Source organism: Euprymna scolopes, chromosome 10 (genome assembly GCF_053919585.1).
Source record: "Euprymna scolopes isolate OS-2025 chromosome 10, ASM5391958v1, whole genome shotgun sequence".
Taxonomy (NCBI): Eukaryota; Metazoa; Mollusca; class Cephalopoda; order Sepiida; family Sepiolidae; genus Euprymna; species Euprymna scolopes.
Genome location: NC_136491.1, coordinates 133,724,597 through 133,744,119, shown reverse-complemented (window position 1 = coordinate 133,744,119; position 19,523 = coordinate 133,724,597). Strand labels below are relative to the sequence as shown.

At 38.6% G+C, this 19,523-nt stretch overlaps 1 protein-coding gene across 1 annotated transcript in view; it reads right to left on the bottom strand.

The window, feature by feature from the left end:
• Positions 1-19,523, bottom strand: part of LOC145286548 (solute carrier organic anion transporter family member 2A1-like) — a 102,668-nt gene that overhangs the window by 19,749 nt on the left and 63,396 nt on the right. Inside the window, exons 7-8 of the mRNA XM_080135438.1 lie at positions 16,964-17,159; positions 896-1,040 (exon numbers count right to left, since the gene is read on the bottom strand). Of these exons, the coding sequence (XP_079991564.1) occupies positions 896-1,040; positions 16,964-17,159 (341 nt within the window). The remainder of the gene's footprint in view (positions 1-895; positions 1,041-16,963; positions 17,160-19,523) is intronic.

Below are 19,523 nucleotides of genomic sequence, written 5' to 3'. Positions count from 1 at the left end.
AAAAACGCTGAGATACAACGGGCGACTCTTTACAAACAGACTTTCTTACTCCAACTTTACAACATGGCAAGAAAGAAGAAAAGAAAAGAAAGAAAACAACATACTGAGGATGGTGTGTAGCTGCGAAATATATTTATGTTATAAATTTCAAACAAGTAAAATATTTGTTTATTTTCCTAATATTAAGTTGTGATTTGGCTTCCAAGCGCACTAGATGCGTATTTTATTTTATACTTATATTCTTGTTTAAATTGCCAAATTGGCCTTTTTACGTCCAAAAGTTGTTAATTGACCTTTTATGACGCAGTTTAGCCTTTTTTTTTTATCGTAACGTCCAGACTAAGGAAGGAACAAGCAGAATATTATGTAAAAACATTCGAAAAGGAGGCTATATCAAAGGAAAATCATATTTTTTTTCTTTTTATTTGGGAGTCACCACTTATTCAGGCCGGAAGCCACTCAAGGATAAGGGTTAATGAATGTAAGGTGGTAGTGTAGTAATCGCTAATGGTGCAAATTAAATAGAATTTGATTATTTATTGATACAACTCAACAAAAACTTGTTTATATTAGACTTGACTTATAACAACGTGTTATATTCAACTGGGAAGCATGTCAGCAGAACAGTGTTCTAAAGGCGGGCAGTTCTTGAAAAGAAGCTTTGATCATGGAATCTGCATTTAGATTTATGCACAGATAGAGAGTGTGGGAAGTCGTAAGTTGTAATACTGGAGTGTTATTGATGCGATTGTGGAATTGTTCTCTCCTAATATGGGGGTATTAGTATAGATTTGTGTGAAAAGAAGTGTCATTCTGTTAAGGTCGTTTGCCAGTGTGTCTATGGGTATTATGTATCTTAAAATTAAGGAAATAAAAAGTTGTTTGTTTTTCTTACCGTTCCGTTTTTATCCTGGCAACCAGCAAAACAAGGGGAGAAATAAGTGATGGTGTTATTAAAACAAACCGGAAGAAATCGATGTTCATCACAGGAACAGGAAGTGACGCATTCTGGCATCATGTATTCGGCAGGAGCTGGATTTCTAGGGAAGATAAAAGAAAACAGAAACCAGTATAACAAAGTGTCGTTTTAAATATCTGCTTTCAAAGATTATAATGTTTTGACAAAATGAGATTTGTTAGGAATTTCTAAATTGGACAACGATCTGCCAATTTGATATATGAACAAAATATAATAAAGTAAATATTAAAAGCATGACATCAGCTCAAACACCAAAAGACACCACCCAAAAATCCACCACGATCCGCACACCATACTTGAACGGTCTATCCGAAAAAATTAACAAATATCCAGCCGATACGATATTAGGACAGTGTTTAAGAGCAACTCAACACTCCGAAAATACCTGATGCATGTAAAATCCCGACTGAAAAACTCATGACAAAACACTGCGATTATGAGATTTCATGTAAATGTGGGAAACTTTACAAAAGTGAAACATGCTGCACCCTCAAAGTAAAACTAGAAGAACACCGAAAAGTTGTCACACGCGGAGAAATAAAAAAAAAATCAGCCGTAGGTGAACATATATGGAAGAAAGGGAGTAACCATTGCCCAATGTGGGATGATGTCAAAATACTGGATGCAGAAGAAAAATGGCGGATCAGAAACGTTAAAGAGGCAGCACATATGACAGAAAATAATAACATCATTAGTCGTCCGAGCATAGAACTAAATTGAATTTGGACGCCCCTAATCACAAAATCACAGAAAAAGAACAAAGAAGACATATGACCAGCCCAAGGGAGATAACTTCATAGAAAACTCTTTCTTTCCTTGAGTTACCCTCCATGCATTGTATTGTTTGTTTGTTTTTTTTAAACCTCTCACATTCTGAAAATTCTCTCACCAATGACTTGCTAGAGTAGCATTGTTGGATGGCATTGTCCTTACGAATTGAAATTTCTACTTGTGAGATATCAGCTTGGGATTATTACCTGGTTGGATGACCGCGTTCCTTGTCGAGACGAAGTAGGTCAATTTCAGTCAGATTTCGGCACAGTTTGCTTGATCTGTGTTAGTTAATAGAATTTATTGTGTGCAGGGCATTTGCTAAGTTGGCAGAGTGCTTGCCTCGAATCCTGAGTTCGGATGTGTCTAACTGATGAGCCCAAATGAGGGCGAAACACGAGTCTTGGACTTCCAGTTCGTTGACTGGCTTGGCTCTTGTGGCTTGCGACGTTGTTTGGTCATGGAAATTATTATATAACCTCTCACATTCTGAATATATATATATATATATATATATATATATATATATATATATATATATATATATATATATATGATTGTAGTCATAGGCCGCCCGGTGTTGCCTGGTTGTAAAATATGCTTAATCTTAATTTATGCAGATAGGGTATTTATTTAGACAATTCTCTACCAATTATTATATTGAACCCAATATATAGTAATGAGATCAAAATTAGCAATATATACATATAACTTGGTTGCCATCTGCTACAATCGAAACAAAAACATACAACTCTCTACCCTCGTTCCTTTGTCACTGAAATACACCTATACCTGTATATAAATATATATATATATATATATATATATATATATATATATATATATATTGCAGGTTGAAAGATATCCAAATATTAAAAATAATTGAATTTCAACAAGGGTCGTTGATAGTGCTTAATCAAAGCGAGCAAATTATAGTTTTTCTTTTTCTTTATGTAAATACAGTCATATCTTGCTACGATGTGCAAACCGTTTCGATCATAATTGATTTCATCAGGCAAGAAAATTTAAAAATTCAAAAGATACAAAACCATTTTCAATTTTAGAGGAGAGAAAATATACATTGCCATGAAGCAAGGTTAATGTTCCTATAGATTTAAATTTAAGTACAAAAATCAAATTCCTGTTAAGGGAGAAAGGTAAAAGGATAGTTTTGGAGAGGATACCACAGATATATAGAGGGGGTATAAATTCATTAGAGGAGAGGGGAAAGAGGAGAAAGGAGGGGTAGGAAAGAGGCCATACAAATGAAAATAGTTCTCTGCATCTGAGCTTGATTGTGAGCTATCAGAGCAGTGCCGTCTGTGAACAGCAGTTCTGTTATCGGCTCCTTCCTGGTTTTAGTCTTGGCCTTCAGTCTTGCAAGGTTGAACAGTTTCCCGTCGAAACTCATGCAGATGAAGACCCCTTCTTCGATGTTTTGATGAAGCAGCATTAAGACGGATGTTAGGGCCAGTACGCACCCTTGTTTGGTGCAGTGATTTACTTCCAAGAGTTCGCTTTCTATATTCCCTACTATGATTCTCCAATTTGTTTCTTCGTGAAATTGTTTGATAATTCCCACAAAGTGATCAGGGCATCCAAACATTTTAAGGACTTTCTACAGCAATATCGGTCAAGCGTATTAAATCCTTTACGGAAGTTTACAAAGACTAGGTAGAACTCCCAGTACTGTTCAATGGCCTTTTCTTGGATCTGCCGTAGGCTGAAGATCATATCTATTGTAGATCTTTCATGACTGAACCCGCACTGTGTTTCGGTTAGGATCCTTTCCGCCAGTGTTGCAAGCCGAGCTTGCACCACTTTAGCTATTATTTTCCCAGCAAGAATATACCTCGGTAGTTGCTGCAGTCCTTGTGGTCACCTTTGTATTTATAGATTGGGATGATCATGACATCATTGAATTCTTGTGGCAGCATTCTTTGTTGCTATTGTTGTTGGTGAAGCTTTTTTTATGAGTTGCTCTCTTCCGAACTTGTATACTTCAGCTGGTATACCATCAATTTGTGGAGATTTGTTCATTTTAGTTTTGTTAATTGCTTCCCTTACTTCCCCAAGAGTTTTGTGTCATTCAGGTCCATCTGCTGTGGGAAGACTATTATGTGGCTTAAGATCTCCTCATTTGCATTGGATTCTACATTCAATAAGGTACCAAAGTACTCTTACCATCTTTTAATTAACTGTTTTGGTTCGGTCAAGGTAGCGTTTCCATCTTTTGATAAGAAGGTCTTAGTCATCTGGGCTCTGGGACTATACCCTTTCTTAAGTGGCCTGAAGAAACTTGCAGAATTTTATTCCTCAATTTGCTTCTGCATATTGAATATAGCATTATATTGAGAGATTATAAGATTGAAAGAAGTACACTGTTTTACATCAAAAAGAAAAAGGAGGAAATATTGAAGGCTGCTCCTTTCTCTCCAAATAAAAGATATGTCAAAAGAAAGACTCTTCACAGACACAAGCAAGTTGAATTCGATCGAATATTGCATGAGGGGTTTGTAGCAAAACGGAATGAAGGTGTAGCAATATCTGGGTCCATGTTAATTGCTTAATCAAAATCTCTTAAGGAAGAGTTGAATATCGCAGAAAATATGAAATTCAGTGAAGGCTGGCTTAGCAGCTTTAAGAGTAGACATGGTATAAGACAATTAACAATGTCAGGCGAACAATGGTCTGCTGATACACACGCAGCATCAAATTATTGTGACAAATTCAAAACGATAATTGCCAATTATGGTTTTACACCAGAGGATGTTTACAATGCTGATGAAAGTGGCGTAAATTGGAAGTTCTTACCTGCAAAAATATTAGCCAGATCCGAGGAGCAGAAAATAAAAAGAATTAAAATTAAATAAAGAAAGACTAACAGTGATGCTATGCGCTAATGCTTCTGGAACTCATAAACTTAAGCTTCTTGTCATCGGCAAATCAAAGTGTCCCCGAGCATTGAAAGGAGTTTCGCCTTTGCCAGTATCCTATTATTCTTCACGAAATGGATGGATGAATCAACAGTTGTTTAAAAAATGGTTTTTGCAAGAATTTGTGCCAGTTGTCCAGAGACGTTTTCTTGAATTAGGTAAACCTGATTCAAAGTGGTTGCTTCTGTTGGACAATTGTAGAGCACATCCTCCTGAGTCCGAACTAGTGTCATCATGCGGGAATATTTTTGTGTGCTACTTACCACCTAATGTGACTTCTCTCATCTAACCTATGGATCAAGGGATTATTTGGAACTTAAAATGTTTCTACAGAAATGATTTCATGATGAATATGATAAATAGTACCGTGAGTATCAGCGATTTTCAGCGCCAGTTTACTATCAAAGATGCCATATTTTCTCTCGCAAGTGCATGGAATCAAATTCTAGAAAGCACATTAACAAAAGCATGGCGTAAATTATGCCCAGCGCCAAAGGCTTCTGAACTGAAAGAATCAGAGAATACATCTTGTCTAGAAAAAAATCTTGAAACCAAACGGTTACCGACCAACCACGCTGTTCTTAAATCACTAAATGCAAATGATGTTGAAATATAGGTGCAAGAAGATGAGGAAACTACTGATCAATATCCTGAAGGCAGTAATGGTGATGCAAATAGCGACAGCTCAATTCTCTTGACCCTAATGTAAATAACCAAGAACACTCTGATGAAGCAATATCATAGGATGATGCAGAAAAATCTATGGAGACGGTTATAAAATTTCTAGAAAAAAGTCGTTACTTTAGTGACAACTATGGTTTGCAAGCAATGTCAATCCGAAGAGATATAATCATAAAGAAGCTACATAACCAAGAAATTGCAGATTTTTGTGATCGCTTACGGAATACAATGGCAGCGCCCGAGAGCTCAATCGGTGAAAATAGAAACTGAAATGAGACTCATTCATTGAATAAATAAATAAAAACTGTATTTTACATAAATGTATGATTTCTATAGATGACAACTTAGGTAATAAATACCTAACAAGTAAGAGTAGATTTAATTTATTTTCAATGTTTTTGTTCCTAGTAATAATATTTAACAATTCTTACTTGAAATATATCGTAAACTCAACTTAATACATACTTGAAGTATCATATAGCAATGAATTTCATTTACTATTTCTTAATTCTTAGAAAAGTAAAGTTAACTGAAGCACATTTTTTATCACAAAACTTGAATAGCATCCTCTAATTTGAACGAAGCGGATGTTCAAATTATAGGAGTTATGCTGTATTTATTACCAATAATTATGAGGTTAAAGCTAATAAGTCTTAGGTTGGCACTGTTTTACAATGTGTCACTGTGCAGAGGGAGACAACTCACGTTTACAAAGAGATTCGTTCATTTTTTTAATCTCAAAATTTAGGACGCTCGATGCAAAGATATTTTTTATTAAATCAAAACATTAAAAAAAAAAAAGCTGCAACGATTTCTTTTTATGTAACAAAGTTGATAACATTAATAATACAAAATGTAGTTTTTATGCGAATATTAAGAGAAAACCAACGATATATTCACTCGATGAAAACATTTAAAAAAGAAGTTCCGGCAACGTTTTTTTTTTAAATTAAAAAGTAAAGGTTATGATAAGGTTTTCAAAAAATGAGACTTTAACCTTAAAAAATACAAAGAACGAAACTTTTTAATAAAACAAGGATGAAACTTTTTTACTGTAACAAAGCTTATTATATTAATAACATCAGCATCTAGTTTTTATCATTACAAAAAATTAAAATGCGACGGGGGAGGGGGCTTACGTGTACATATATAATAGTTTACATAAGCATAGGATTTATTAGTTTAAACCTGTTTGCATAGAAATTGGTATAACTTGCCCAGAAAAAATCTGGTAAGGTTGTTCAATATACATTAACGGTATATATAAATAAATAAATAAATAAATAAATAAATATATATATATATATATATATATATATATATATATATATATATATATATATATATATATTCCTTTTGACGGATTAATTGTTGCTATTTCTTCTGGTAAGTTAAAGGCATAATAGATTCACTGATTAATATAATAATTAAGTGATTGATTTTGCGTTACGAAACAGATACTGTTAAACTATATATATTTCAGTGAAACTGTTATTTATTCACTTATGTTTCATTTTTATATAAACTAATCCTTATTTAAGAAGCTCAATATAATTATAGAGCATATAATGTATAAATGACAAAAGTCTATATTCCAAAATTCATGATGTTGACCATCTTACTATGTATTCCTTTATTTCAGTTGATACTTACAATTCTTGACAGTATTTGTTTCATAGCATAAAATCATTCACTTAATCATTATATCAATCAGTGAATCTATTTTGCCCTACACTCATCAGAGGAAATTGTACCAATCAATCCACCAAAAGGAAATACAATGCTTGACATGATTAAAAAATTCGAAAATTGGAAGAGAATTCCAATTATTAACCCTCGATTTCTCTGACTTTTAATTCTAACTCTTCTATATATAGGTACCACACACACACACACACACACACACACACACACACACACACACACACACACATATATACATATATATGTGTGTGTGTGTGTGTGTGTGTGTGTGTGTGTGTGTGTGTGTGTGTGTGTGTGTGATACCTATATATATACAGGTTTGAACGATAGAAAGACGACATGATTTAATTTCTGTTTGATGAAAACCGTTTTTGTTTTGTTGCAGACCATCTACTAGTTGGCCAATTGTGTGCAAATCACAAGAGCGATAAGAGCCTTCTATGATGTCTGAAAGCGACACAATGTTCAACAAGGTATAACAAAACAACATTTGGCAGCAGCCCTCAAAATGCAAATCAAGTTTAGTCTTGGCAGCATTCAAGGTGACCATCCATTTTTGTCCCCATTCCACTACAGATCGAAGGTCTTCCTCTAGTGTTTATGCCATTTCCTTTGATATGTGTTCATTTGTTTTCCTGTCCTGTCTGTTATAGAGCATGGTGTCGTCAGCATACATACCCATCTCACAGACAATTTTGTCAGGGAGGTCATTTATGAATATTAGGAATAACAGAGGTCCAAGGATAGACACCTGAGGCATTCCCCCATTTATATCACATTGTTTAGAAGTACGACCGCCAAGGACAACCATGTATTCTTCCAGTGATGCCGTATGATCTGATTTTCTTGAGAAGACCCTCATGCCATACGCTGTCAAAAGCCTTAGATATATATAGAGCTACCGCTCTGCCCTCACCCGCTTTGTCCAGTGACTGGTATATACGTTCTGAGATTACTGTTAGGATGTCTGCTGTGGAACGGGCTTGCCTAAATCCATATTGTTGGTCAGTCAGAAGTTTAGCATCTGTAAGGTGATGGACTAGAGCTTGGTTAATTATGTTCTCAAATATTTTGGCGAAAAGTGGGAGGAGACGAATGGGGCGATAATTTACTGGGTCAGTTTTTTCACAGAAATCTAGAAAACTGGCACTACAGAAGAAGTTTTCCAGCAGGCAGGAAAGCAAGATTCATTAAGACATTTGTTGTAAAGTTTGGAGAGAACTGGAGCGACTTCGGCAGCGCACCTTTTTAATAGCACAGCCGGGATGGGATCAGGTCCATATGCTTTTGCAGTGTCAAGCTTTCTTATGATAGCATTCACCTGAGCAAAGGTGATTTTCAGATCATCTAGTGTGGCGTCTGTCTGCAAAGGAAAGTCAGGGAGGGGGGTGGTTAGCAGAGTCCAATGTGGGGTTGGAGGCAAACCGTCTGGCAAGCATGTTAACCTTCTCAGTTGCTGAGCAAACAACCTCATGGTTGTTGGATAGTGGGGGAATTGTTGATTGCCCATTATTATCTACACTGTTGTAGATTTTCCAGAAGTCTTGGGTTTCTAATTTCTGTGCTTCAATGCGTTTTTTGTGCTTTCAGTAAATTCTCTCTTAGCTGTCGCTATTTCTTTCTTACAGTTATTTCTGGCTTCTATGTACTTCTGTCTGTTTGAACTGGACTTATTGTAACAGAAATGTGTAAGGAAAAATTCAAGATGGCGCCCGACTCTCTCTTTAACACGGTAAGTTCAGGAAAAGATGTTATAAATGTTGCAGCAATTCAATAATCTTTTTACACCGGTTCTGCACGGATTCCAACAACGGTAAAATATCCTCACACGGCACAAGAAGCAACAGCCACACGATTCCCCAACCAACTCAATCGTCACTGCCGCACGTCTTTCCCCTCACCCGCTTTTATCGTCGTTCTAGGCCGGCTAAATTTGCATATTCCGAGAATTCGTGTGACTTTGCGAGACATCATACTTTACAAAAGACGGCGGCCGCCATCTTGGTCTTTCTTTTCTATTTTTGGTCGGTAACGCTGAGCTGGTCTCGAGGTAAGTCTTTTTCCCCTCATCCGTCTCTCCCACGTACCCACACAACACGCAAACACGCGGGCGCTTATCTCCTGGATGCACGTTACACTCCCCCCTGATCTGATGATCACATAGAGAGCACTGGGGGGTGGCCTTTTAGTGCGTGTGCTTCTGCGAAGAGGTACATTCACTGTTTCAGATTCGGGCTCTGGATCTGGTTCCGCCTCATCAGATGAAGTATCGCTATCAGTCTCTGGAGGGGGCTCACTGAATCCGTGCATCGGCAGCTCATCGCTAGACGCTTCACTGCTTTCTTCTGTAGTTGTGTGACACACCTCGGTAGCTGGGCGAAGATCTCGCACATGTCGTGGGGTTCCATCGACCAAAACAGACTGCTGGCTAATCACTCCAGATATTTGTCCTCGCTTAAACTTGTCGGTGCACCGATTTCCTGGGGGCCGCACCCACACTGGATCTCCCACTACATATCTGTTATATGTTCCCTTGTCGGTTGGCTGCGTAGTGTTGATTCCCTTCACTCCGACTCGGTACGTGTAAATAGCATTTGCAGGTGCGGTTGAAGGGGACGTCCCGTCCTTTGGCGTAATGTTGTACCAATATGTGGCTTCCACAATAGTACATCGCTTCCTGGCAGCAATTCTCTTGATGCTGCGATGACTTCTTTCAGCAATGCCATTTCCTGACGGCACATGCGCACATCGCAACCGTAGTCGGACGCCCCACTCATCTAACAACTGCCGAACTTGCTGGCTACAAAACGCTGCATCATTGTCAGTCAGGAGCTCTTCCGACGCACCTCACTCAAAAAAAATGGATGATAGGTGGCGAACAACGTTTGCTGAATCCTGTCTGGTCATCTGCCGCCACACCGCAAATCTTGTAGGCCCGCAATCAATGAGAGTTAGAAAGGGCTTGCCACTGTAATGGGTAATATTCATGGCCAGCCGCTGCCACACACTCTCAACTTCCAAGCGACCCTTCTGCCATCGCTCTGGTGCAGGATCAATAGACTGGCAAGCCTCACAATTTCTGACGATCTGTCTGACATCCATCTTGGTCACTGCTGGGTATGCGCGCCTCACAAAATAAAGGGTCCTCTTGATACCCGGATGTCCGCTCTGTGCATGAATTTTTTGCATTTGACATGGGTCGATTGCAACTGCACAAGATCGAGCAGTAATCTCCATTCCCATCTTCGCGGCTTCATACCATTTGTGAGGTACACGGGTCAGTTGGTCAGCACGATTACAATGTGATGGCACCAGAGTGACGCTCAGTGATAGCCCATACTCAGATACCAGGTGTTTTAGTGTGTCTAGCCTTCTCCGTATTAACATTTCGCTTGCTGCCTTGGTACGGATTCGTGTCCGTCCTGAAAGTGTGTCAGACACCCAGTGGTAGACACAGAGAGAATCTGTGTACAAGGTCAACTTCTTAGACTGCCACTGCAGGGCCAGATTTACCCCCTTTACAACAGCGTCCAGCTCTGCCAGGTTGATATGCTGAGAATCTGTTACGGGCAGCAGCCAACACGCATTCTCGAACACGTTTCCCCTTGCTCCAACGATACTCCCAACGCCAAAGAACTGGCATCAACCCACACACCTACGTCGTCTCCGTTAACACACCACCGCCCACAGGCAGGGTCCTTCTTGTTCACTCTCTCCAGTGTCTCTTTAATCATCAGAGTTAGTAGGACATCATCGGATATGTCATCCCAACCCATGGTTGTTAAATTTGCTCTGCGTTTAATCACACCAACAGCTGCGCGGAGCCAGCCACAGACCGGTAAGTGACCAACAAGTTTTCTACACCAAGAAAAAACGGTCCGCCTTGTAACGAGGTTGGGGATGCTTGGAATTTCACTGCCACGCCTCCATTGTAGGGTGCCATCTTCTTCATAAACATCCAATCCCAATACACGTGCTCCTTCCCTTAAACGTTCGGGATTCTTGCATTCCAGACCAAACTGAGCCAACTTTTCTTTGACACACGACGCAGACTGTACATCTTCATTGACGTATACGTCATCAATGTAAGCTGACGTTGAGTCCCTCATGGGCTTTTCTTGGGAAAATACTGTGTTGACAATAGTCTTCATGATCTGTGGTGCCACATTTAGGCCAAAGCCAAGGCGTGTAAGGCAGTACCTCTGCCCCTGGAACCAAACTGTCTGGAACGGCCACAACGTCTCATCAACTCGCACCTGTAATTAGGCTTTTCGCAAATCCAATATCGAGACATTAGTGCCTTTCTGACGCCATTCCCTCAACTTACTGGCGCATACGTCAGCATCGGCAGTGTAGGCTTCAATATGCTTGTTAAGCTCCCTATAGTCCAGCACGGGCCGTACTTTCGACTTGTTACGCTGGACTACTGCCATCAAGGGTATTAGACCCTTGGGAGGCCCAAGCTTGTCCTCAGGGTAAGGGATTGACCAGCCATCTTGGATCCACGCCTTTAGTTCCCTTTCATATTCTGCTCGGGCCTCACTGGGTATAGGGTACTCTGCAACCCCATTCTTGAGTTTAGTCGGTGCCATTCCCTCGGTCCACTTCCAAGATGCAATCCAGGCCCTCTTGCGCGAGTCGTAGTCCACTGTAAAATCCGGCCGATCGATATGGAGCGCTGCACACACTGGGGCCTCCAAGAATCGCACCTTTCCATCCCGATGAATTGTGACTCCCCCCAGCGCCTTGATGGCATCGTATCCGAGCAACAGGTCAAACCCCAGGAGATTTCCTTGGGTCACGAGCACATTGATCTTAGTGGCTGCACCGATGTCCATGTAGATCTTGACAGTTCCAGCTCCACAGCATGTCTGGGTCTCGCCTCCTATCGTGGTGACTTTGATCTTCCTCTTAGTCCAACTTGGACACAGCCTGGCGCTCACTATAGTATGCGAACAGCCTGAGTCGAGAAGTGCTGAGCAGGGTATCCTGTTTACGTAGACGGTCATCACTGGTTGCGCCTTGTTCAAATTTTGCTCTGGGAGCAGGGCGGCGCTGACGTCCTCTCCCCTGATATGTTTCCCGCACAGTTTTGGGCTAGATGCCCCAAATCGCCACACTTAAAACAGCACACACGCCCCCTGTTGGTGCAATTCCTTGCAAAATGTCCGTGTCGGCCGCAGCGAAAACATTTCCCATTGCTTGCAGGGTTCTGATTCGGAATCTCCCGAGCGCCAATCTGGCCTGTCTGTGTCGCCATCACAACTGGTTCCCCCAGGTCCTCCTCATCTTTGATGATGGCTCGAGCACGTTCCATCAAGTGTTCCATGGTCGTTGTTGAAACGCTGGTTGAGGCTCTCAGTAGCTGCTTCACCCGAGTGGGAAGACCCGCCACAAACGCGTACGCGAGCGTCCGCTCCGACACCCCTCCACCGAACAGAACTGCGAGTTTCTTTAACTCAGCGAAGAAAACGTCCACGCTTTCCTCTGGTAGAAGTTTTCGGGAAGCAAATTTTTCATAGGCCGTACAAGGATCCATGGCAAATGCCTTGTACAGCGCAGCTTTAATTGCGGTGACATCTCCCTTTTCGGCAGCACTGAGTTGCTGATATACACTCAAGGCACCCCCAGCCAATCTCAGGGGAATCACAGTGTGTACCCTTTTCACCTCACAAAGGTCGCATGTCAGCTCGACCCTTTCAACCCAGTCGACGATGGATGTGGACCCGTCAAACTCGGATATGAGCTTTAAGTCAAATTTCGACTCGGTCATAGTCCTAGAGGCCAAATGGCCGAGATAGCTTGTAACAGAAATGTGTAAGGAAAAATTCAAGATGGCGCCCGACTCTCTCTTTAACACGGTAAGTTCAGGAAAAGATGTTATAAATGTTGCAGCAATTCAATAATCTTTTTACACCGGTTCTGCACGGATTCCAACAACGGTAAAATATCCTCACACGGCACAAGAAGCAACAGCCACACGATTCCCCAACCAACTCAATCGTCACTGCCGCACGTCTTTCCCCTCACCCGCTTTTATCGTCGTTCTAGGCCGGCTAAATTTGCATATTCCGAGAATTCGTGTGACTTTGCGAGACATCATACTTTACAAAAGACGGCGGCCGCCATCTTGGTCTTTCTTTCCTATTTTTGGTCGGTAACGCTGAGCTGGTCTCGAGGTAAGTCTTTTTCCCCTCATCCGTCTCTCCCACGTACCCACACAACACGCAAACACGCGGGCGCTTATCTCCTGGATGCACGTTACACTTATGCCGGTTAAATTTGTGGTAAGCATGCTGCCTTTGTGCTATGGCAGCTGCACAAGTCGAAGTAAACCATTGGGGAGAATAGGGGTTGCTATAGAATTTGTGTGTGGGAACATGTGCTTCCATTGCCGTTTTGAACCATTCGGTGGTCTCATTTGCGCAATGTTCAGCAGAAAGTGAAAAGATATTTTGCCATGGAGCATCCCAGATGAGATCCCTGATGGCTTCCCAATCAGCCTTTATATAATATCTCGTTGTTTTGAGCAATGGCTCTTCAGTTTTGACTCTAGAGTTTATGGCGATTTCAACCACTACCACTGCATGATCGGCGTTTCCAAAAGGTCTTTGGGCATTCGTTACACAGTCATCGGGAATTGTGGTCAGAAACAGATCTAGAAGCGATGCATGTTGTTCTTGCTGGTCTGTGAAACGGGTTGGAAATGTAAACATCTGTGATAAGGAGTGAGATATGAAGAAGTTACGTGTTGTGGTACCAGCTGCGTCTGTGTGAGTAGAAAATCCAAGCCAGTTGCTGTGGTGGACATTGAAGTCACCAAATACATGCACTTGTGTGCTAGTGTCGAGGGGAAGTGCTGTATCTATGCTGTCAGAGACTTTGTTTATTAGGGTACAGTCATGAGTCGATGGAGAGTGGTAGAGAAAATAAAAGTAGCTAATGTTGTTGCATATTAAGTCTAACGCACATAAAGGCTTGATCGTCCGATTCTAGTTTAGTTTCTCCAGTCAAGAGGAGGGTGTTTCAAATGTAGACTCCAAGCCCATGCATATGTCTGTCAGAGTCCTTACGGCAGAGTGGGCAGTATCCGGACATGTTAGAGTAGTTAGAGGGGATGGATGAGTGTAGTTTAGTCTCACTTAGTGCTAAGATATCCGGGGTGTTTGTTAGGAGAAATGCTTCAACATCATTTAAATTAGTTCGAAGCCCACGGATATTCGTAAATACGAGCCTCAAGGGAGAAGGCAGGTTGTTTTTGTTTGAGTTTTAGCCTGGTTTTAGCGTAATTTTTTAATGTACTGTCATTTTATTTTTAAGAGTTTCAGTTTAGGTAAAGGGTGCTGAGCAACAACCCCAGACATGCAACACAGGCAGATCATTAGCTGTCCCTCCATCTACTAGGGTTGTGGCCTCATGATAGCCCACCGGGAACGAGTGCAGAGCCTCTTTCCATGCGCGACATGGGACTACAAACATCCCGATATTATACAACTGTTGATGGAGCAGCCACTCTAAGCGCTACCAAATGGTTAGGACTCCTGTTCTACCAATTGGGAACAGCAGCCAGTACCCTCAACCCATGAGATGATGGTCAACCAAATCTGCTTGCACTGGCATTACAGTATTCAAGCACTACCAAGTGCCAAGTTTATGGGTTGGGATGTGTCGGGAGTGGGCAAAAATGGCGTTCATTGCCCTAGTCAGGAAACAAGAACGACTATCGAGTGTTTCTGTCGACTCCTAGTGGTTCGATCTCTCCGCCTGGCTAATAGACAAGACAAAGAAGGAGTATGGAAGCTGGGCGATAGACAGTGCCTATCTACTCCTTAAGCAGTTTAGGTTTGAAGACCGGTAATTTGTTTGAGTCACCAGCTCTAGGAAGATTGTCATCCAAGACTGAAGAGGCCTTCCTCCCCTTAGGTTTACCTTCAGAGTTTTCCTTCTCCTAGTCGGATGATCTGGGAAGATCTATGGGCCCATCAGTACCGAGAGGGTTTGCTCTACGCCTGGGTCCTAATCCAGGTATTTCTGCGACCCCGCGAGGGTGGTTAGTGTTATTTCTGGGTTAGTTTATAAAGGTTATATATCTACTGAGAGATTATACTCCTCAAAGTGATTACGGGACATCGCTATTTCATTGTTTGTTACTGGAGGAGGGGTTGAGTAAGAGTTCATGCAGTGGAAGCAGCTATATTTGCAAACAGGTCTGTTGGAAGGAGTTAATATGTCTTAATGTTTTTCCCTTTAAATTTATAATTGAGAAAATAAATAAATAAAAAGTAAAATAACATTTTCTTCCTTTTATTTTTGTGTTGGCTTAGGAATAGGATAATGCGTTACAGAATGGTTTGATATTACGAATTAACTAAAAATTGTTGTATATATATGCTCTGGATATTTTAGATGGCAGAAGGGTTATGTGTATTCAATATATACAAGTAACGTCATTTTTTGATAAGTGCAATACGGTACAGGTGGAAGTAAATTATACGCTATGGCGTCTACATTATGTATAATACAGTAAATAGATATATGGGGAGATTTCCAGTAGATGCGAATATATGGGGGTTTTGGGTGTTAAGTAGGTTTCCATTTCTAATAAGGATATCGTCAGTTTTCGTTTATAAATCAAGAAATTGTATTTTGCGTTACAGAGTATCGGTTCAGTTTTTGTAGTTAACATTGTAAGGCTAAGAAAGAGACAGTTATTGCTATGTAATATAGATAGTTGTAAATCTAAGTACAGCCCGTGGTTAGTAAGTATCTACCTGGTTAAGAACAAACTAGTGCATGCCTTAGGGGTAGAAATGAATGGATGTTTAGTGATCATAACTTCCAATCGGTCAGCATGCGAAGGTTGAGGGCTGAAAGTTGAGGACCCCCATCCAAGTCGTGTGTAATGTATGCATGTTACTGGCAGCTTGGGGAGTAGGGCAGATTGTTAGTTTTCAGGATAGGGTTAAACTTACAGAATACAGTAGAATTAATTATTAGAATTTTGAGTGTCAAATAAAGAAATTTAAATAAAAAATAAAGAAAAAAATTTATTTTGTTTTTTAATTTAATTTAACATGCAAATCAGACATAGGCAGTCGTCTTGGAGGTAAAGTATATATATTGGATATACATAGAATCCAGCAGGGATTGTACCGTAATGAGAGAAAAACTATTAGTGTATGGTGCGTCGGGATTCATATTAAAGTACGGCTCAGTAAAAGTCCTAGCGACGTAGCTATGGTCACTGTGTTTTAGTTACAAATATAATTGAAAGTAAAACAATGTTCAGCAATTTGATATAGCTAAATCTAATGATTATAACATCACACACACACACACACACACATATATATATATATATATATATATATAATATTCAAATGGATGATGAGAAAGGTATGTGAAATTTAAATGAAGTCCTTCTACCCTTTATTTTCATGAACTTTAATTAAACTAAATATATATACTTACATCTAGCGACTTCGTTATAGAATTCACTACCATCAATCAATTAGTTTAGGAATGAATCCTTTACATATAAATATATAAAAATAATTTAAATAGAAATAATTAATTATATAACTAATTGAATAAGATTAACTAAATTATATATATGTATAATTTAGTTAATCTTATTCAATTAGTTATGTAATTTATTATTTCTATGTAATTCTTTTGTGTGGAAATTGATTTGAAAAATAATCAAATCATACCCTATTTTCACCATTAACGATTACTACGCTGTTATCCTGATGACCACCGTACACTCATTAACACTTATCCTCCAGTGGCCTTCGGACCTTGATAAGTGGTGACTCCCTTGTCAGAAAAAACAACATCAGCAATATTAAAGTCAAATTCTATAATAATGTTATCTTACTGCATACACTACCTGAAGGGTACTGAGGCTGGTCCAACAATTAGCGGTAACTCGCAACCGGTGATTAAATACACACAAGTAATCAGAGCGAGGAGGAAAAATGTTCCGGATATCAAGGCAAGACTTCCACGTGCCGATAATTTAAATTTTGTGGTAAATATTCCGCCAATGATTGCCCCCGCAGAAAGCGTAAGAATCTTCGTTAAACCTGAAATAAAATCAAATATGCGAATTACATAACTTTTTATTGCAAGACTAGTTTATAAAAACCTGTAGTTTTCTATTAAATGGGTAAAAGGATATACAATCCACTTTTATAATAAAGACAAACGTGTATGCATATAGAGACGTTTTTGTTCATTAAAAACTGGCAAAAGTTATAGCCCGTAAATTAAAAATGAGCATCTTATGCCAAATTCTTTATCGCGCATGGAACTTATACCATAATACTTAATTCGATGCACCTTATTATAACAAAGGTCGCTACAAAATTTTAGCCACATTAACGTAATAGTTTCCGAGAAAAAGTTAAACCCCTAAATCCTGCAAGAATTCAAGGAAAACATCAGGACTAAGAAAAACAAAACATATATATATATATATATATATATATATATATATATATATATATATATATATATATATATATATATATATATATATAATAGATTCTCTCGTCTATTTTTGGACATATGTGTTTCACACAACAGTTAAGTTGTCTGAAATCCACACAGACGAATTGTTTATAGTGGTGAAGGCTTGTGTAAAACCATCCACACTTTTTAAGACAACTGCTAATCTTACTCGGTGCAATTCAATGTTTTTCTTTTTGTAAATCTTAACGAGAACTAGTAATGCATTTCTCCAAGTGGTTTAACGCGCCTTTAGATACAAACCTGGAAATTTCTACGTCCCAGTGCAATACATACAGCGCCTAGCATTCTCAAATTGTCACGCAGCTAGTACTGGGTAGGTTCATCGTTGCTTAATTTCGATGATCTAACGAGAACCAGTGTCTAAAGGTGATTATGCCATATAACAGTATCAGATGAGTGACCATTTTTGAAATCCACAGAAGAATCCATTTTTTTAAATATATATGTGTGTGTGTGTATGGATGGGGTATATATATATTATATATAATGTATGGGTACATACATTATTTATATATATATATATATATTATATTATATTATATTATATTATATATATATTATATTATATTATATATATATTATATTATATTATATATATGTATATATATATTATATTATATATATATGTATATATATATTATATTATATATATATGTATATATATTATATTATATTATATACTAGCATGGGTGCCCGGCGTTGCCCGGGTGTTTGGAGGTGTATGCTGAGCAAAAAAAAGGGGGTAATTTTTTAAACTTTGACCCCTATTATGACCCCTGAAAATTTATTGTTTTGGGCTCAAATCAAGTTATTAAGTTAGATCCATGTCCACGGAAGCTATATCTAAAATTTAAAGTGTATAGACCCAAAATTGTCGGAGAAGTTTGGTAGAGTTCTCTAAGCTCAAATCGTTGAACTTTGACCCCTTAATCGCCAAATTTCTGGCTAAAAACCGATCACATAGATTTTTCCAAATCTCAGTACCCTGTATATCAAATTTCGAGTCTGTAGACTAAAAATTGACAGAGTTATTTCGTAGGGAAATGTACACAGACACACACACACACACACACACACACACACACTTTCACTTTTATAGATATATAGATTTAAAATTTGAGTCTGACAGAATGACAAAATTATATTGCAAACCGATATATTAAACAAACGAACTTCAAAGAGACAAATGAACACATAAGTAAAAACAATTTGTATTAGAAAACATTTATTATTCCACGTCTTTCTTTTACAGACCTGACGACTGAGGTTCGCTCTTAATAAAAATTGTTTTTTATAGTCTTAATTTTGACTTCCTTTTTCATAAAAAACTAAAAAAAAAATCAAGAAAGAAAAGAAATTTAATTTTATTTTTTCATTAATTTCTTTCTGTGCAAAGCAATTCTTTCAAACTTACTCTGTTTCCAAAATGTTTTTATTTTATTCCCCTCCCCCTTCATTCATTTTCCTCCGCATCCTGGCAAGATTACTGTACACATAGATTCGAAAAAATAGTCAAAAACAAATATATAAATAAATGTTATCAAAGGCAAGATAAGTTACTTTTCTACCTAACTGGATATCTTTTTTGTGTTTTTATTCAATGTAATATATTTATTCAGCTCGAAAAACATACAGTGTTTACCGATGTGTTGGAAAATTCAAGATGGCGTCTCACACCCTCTTTAACACCGTAAGTTTGGGAAAAGGTGTTATAAATAAAAAAAACTATACAAAATACTATTAAAAACCCGCCGAATATATGTCAACCTATGTCACGGTAACATATATTGAGCGAGTTTTTAACAGTATTTTAACAGGGCACATCGTAAAAACTGACCCATTAATTTTCCTGAAGTAAAAACTATATAGTTTTTAAACTTTTAAAACTGTACATTATAAAAAGAAAACTGTTCGAG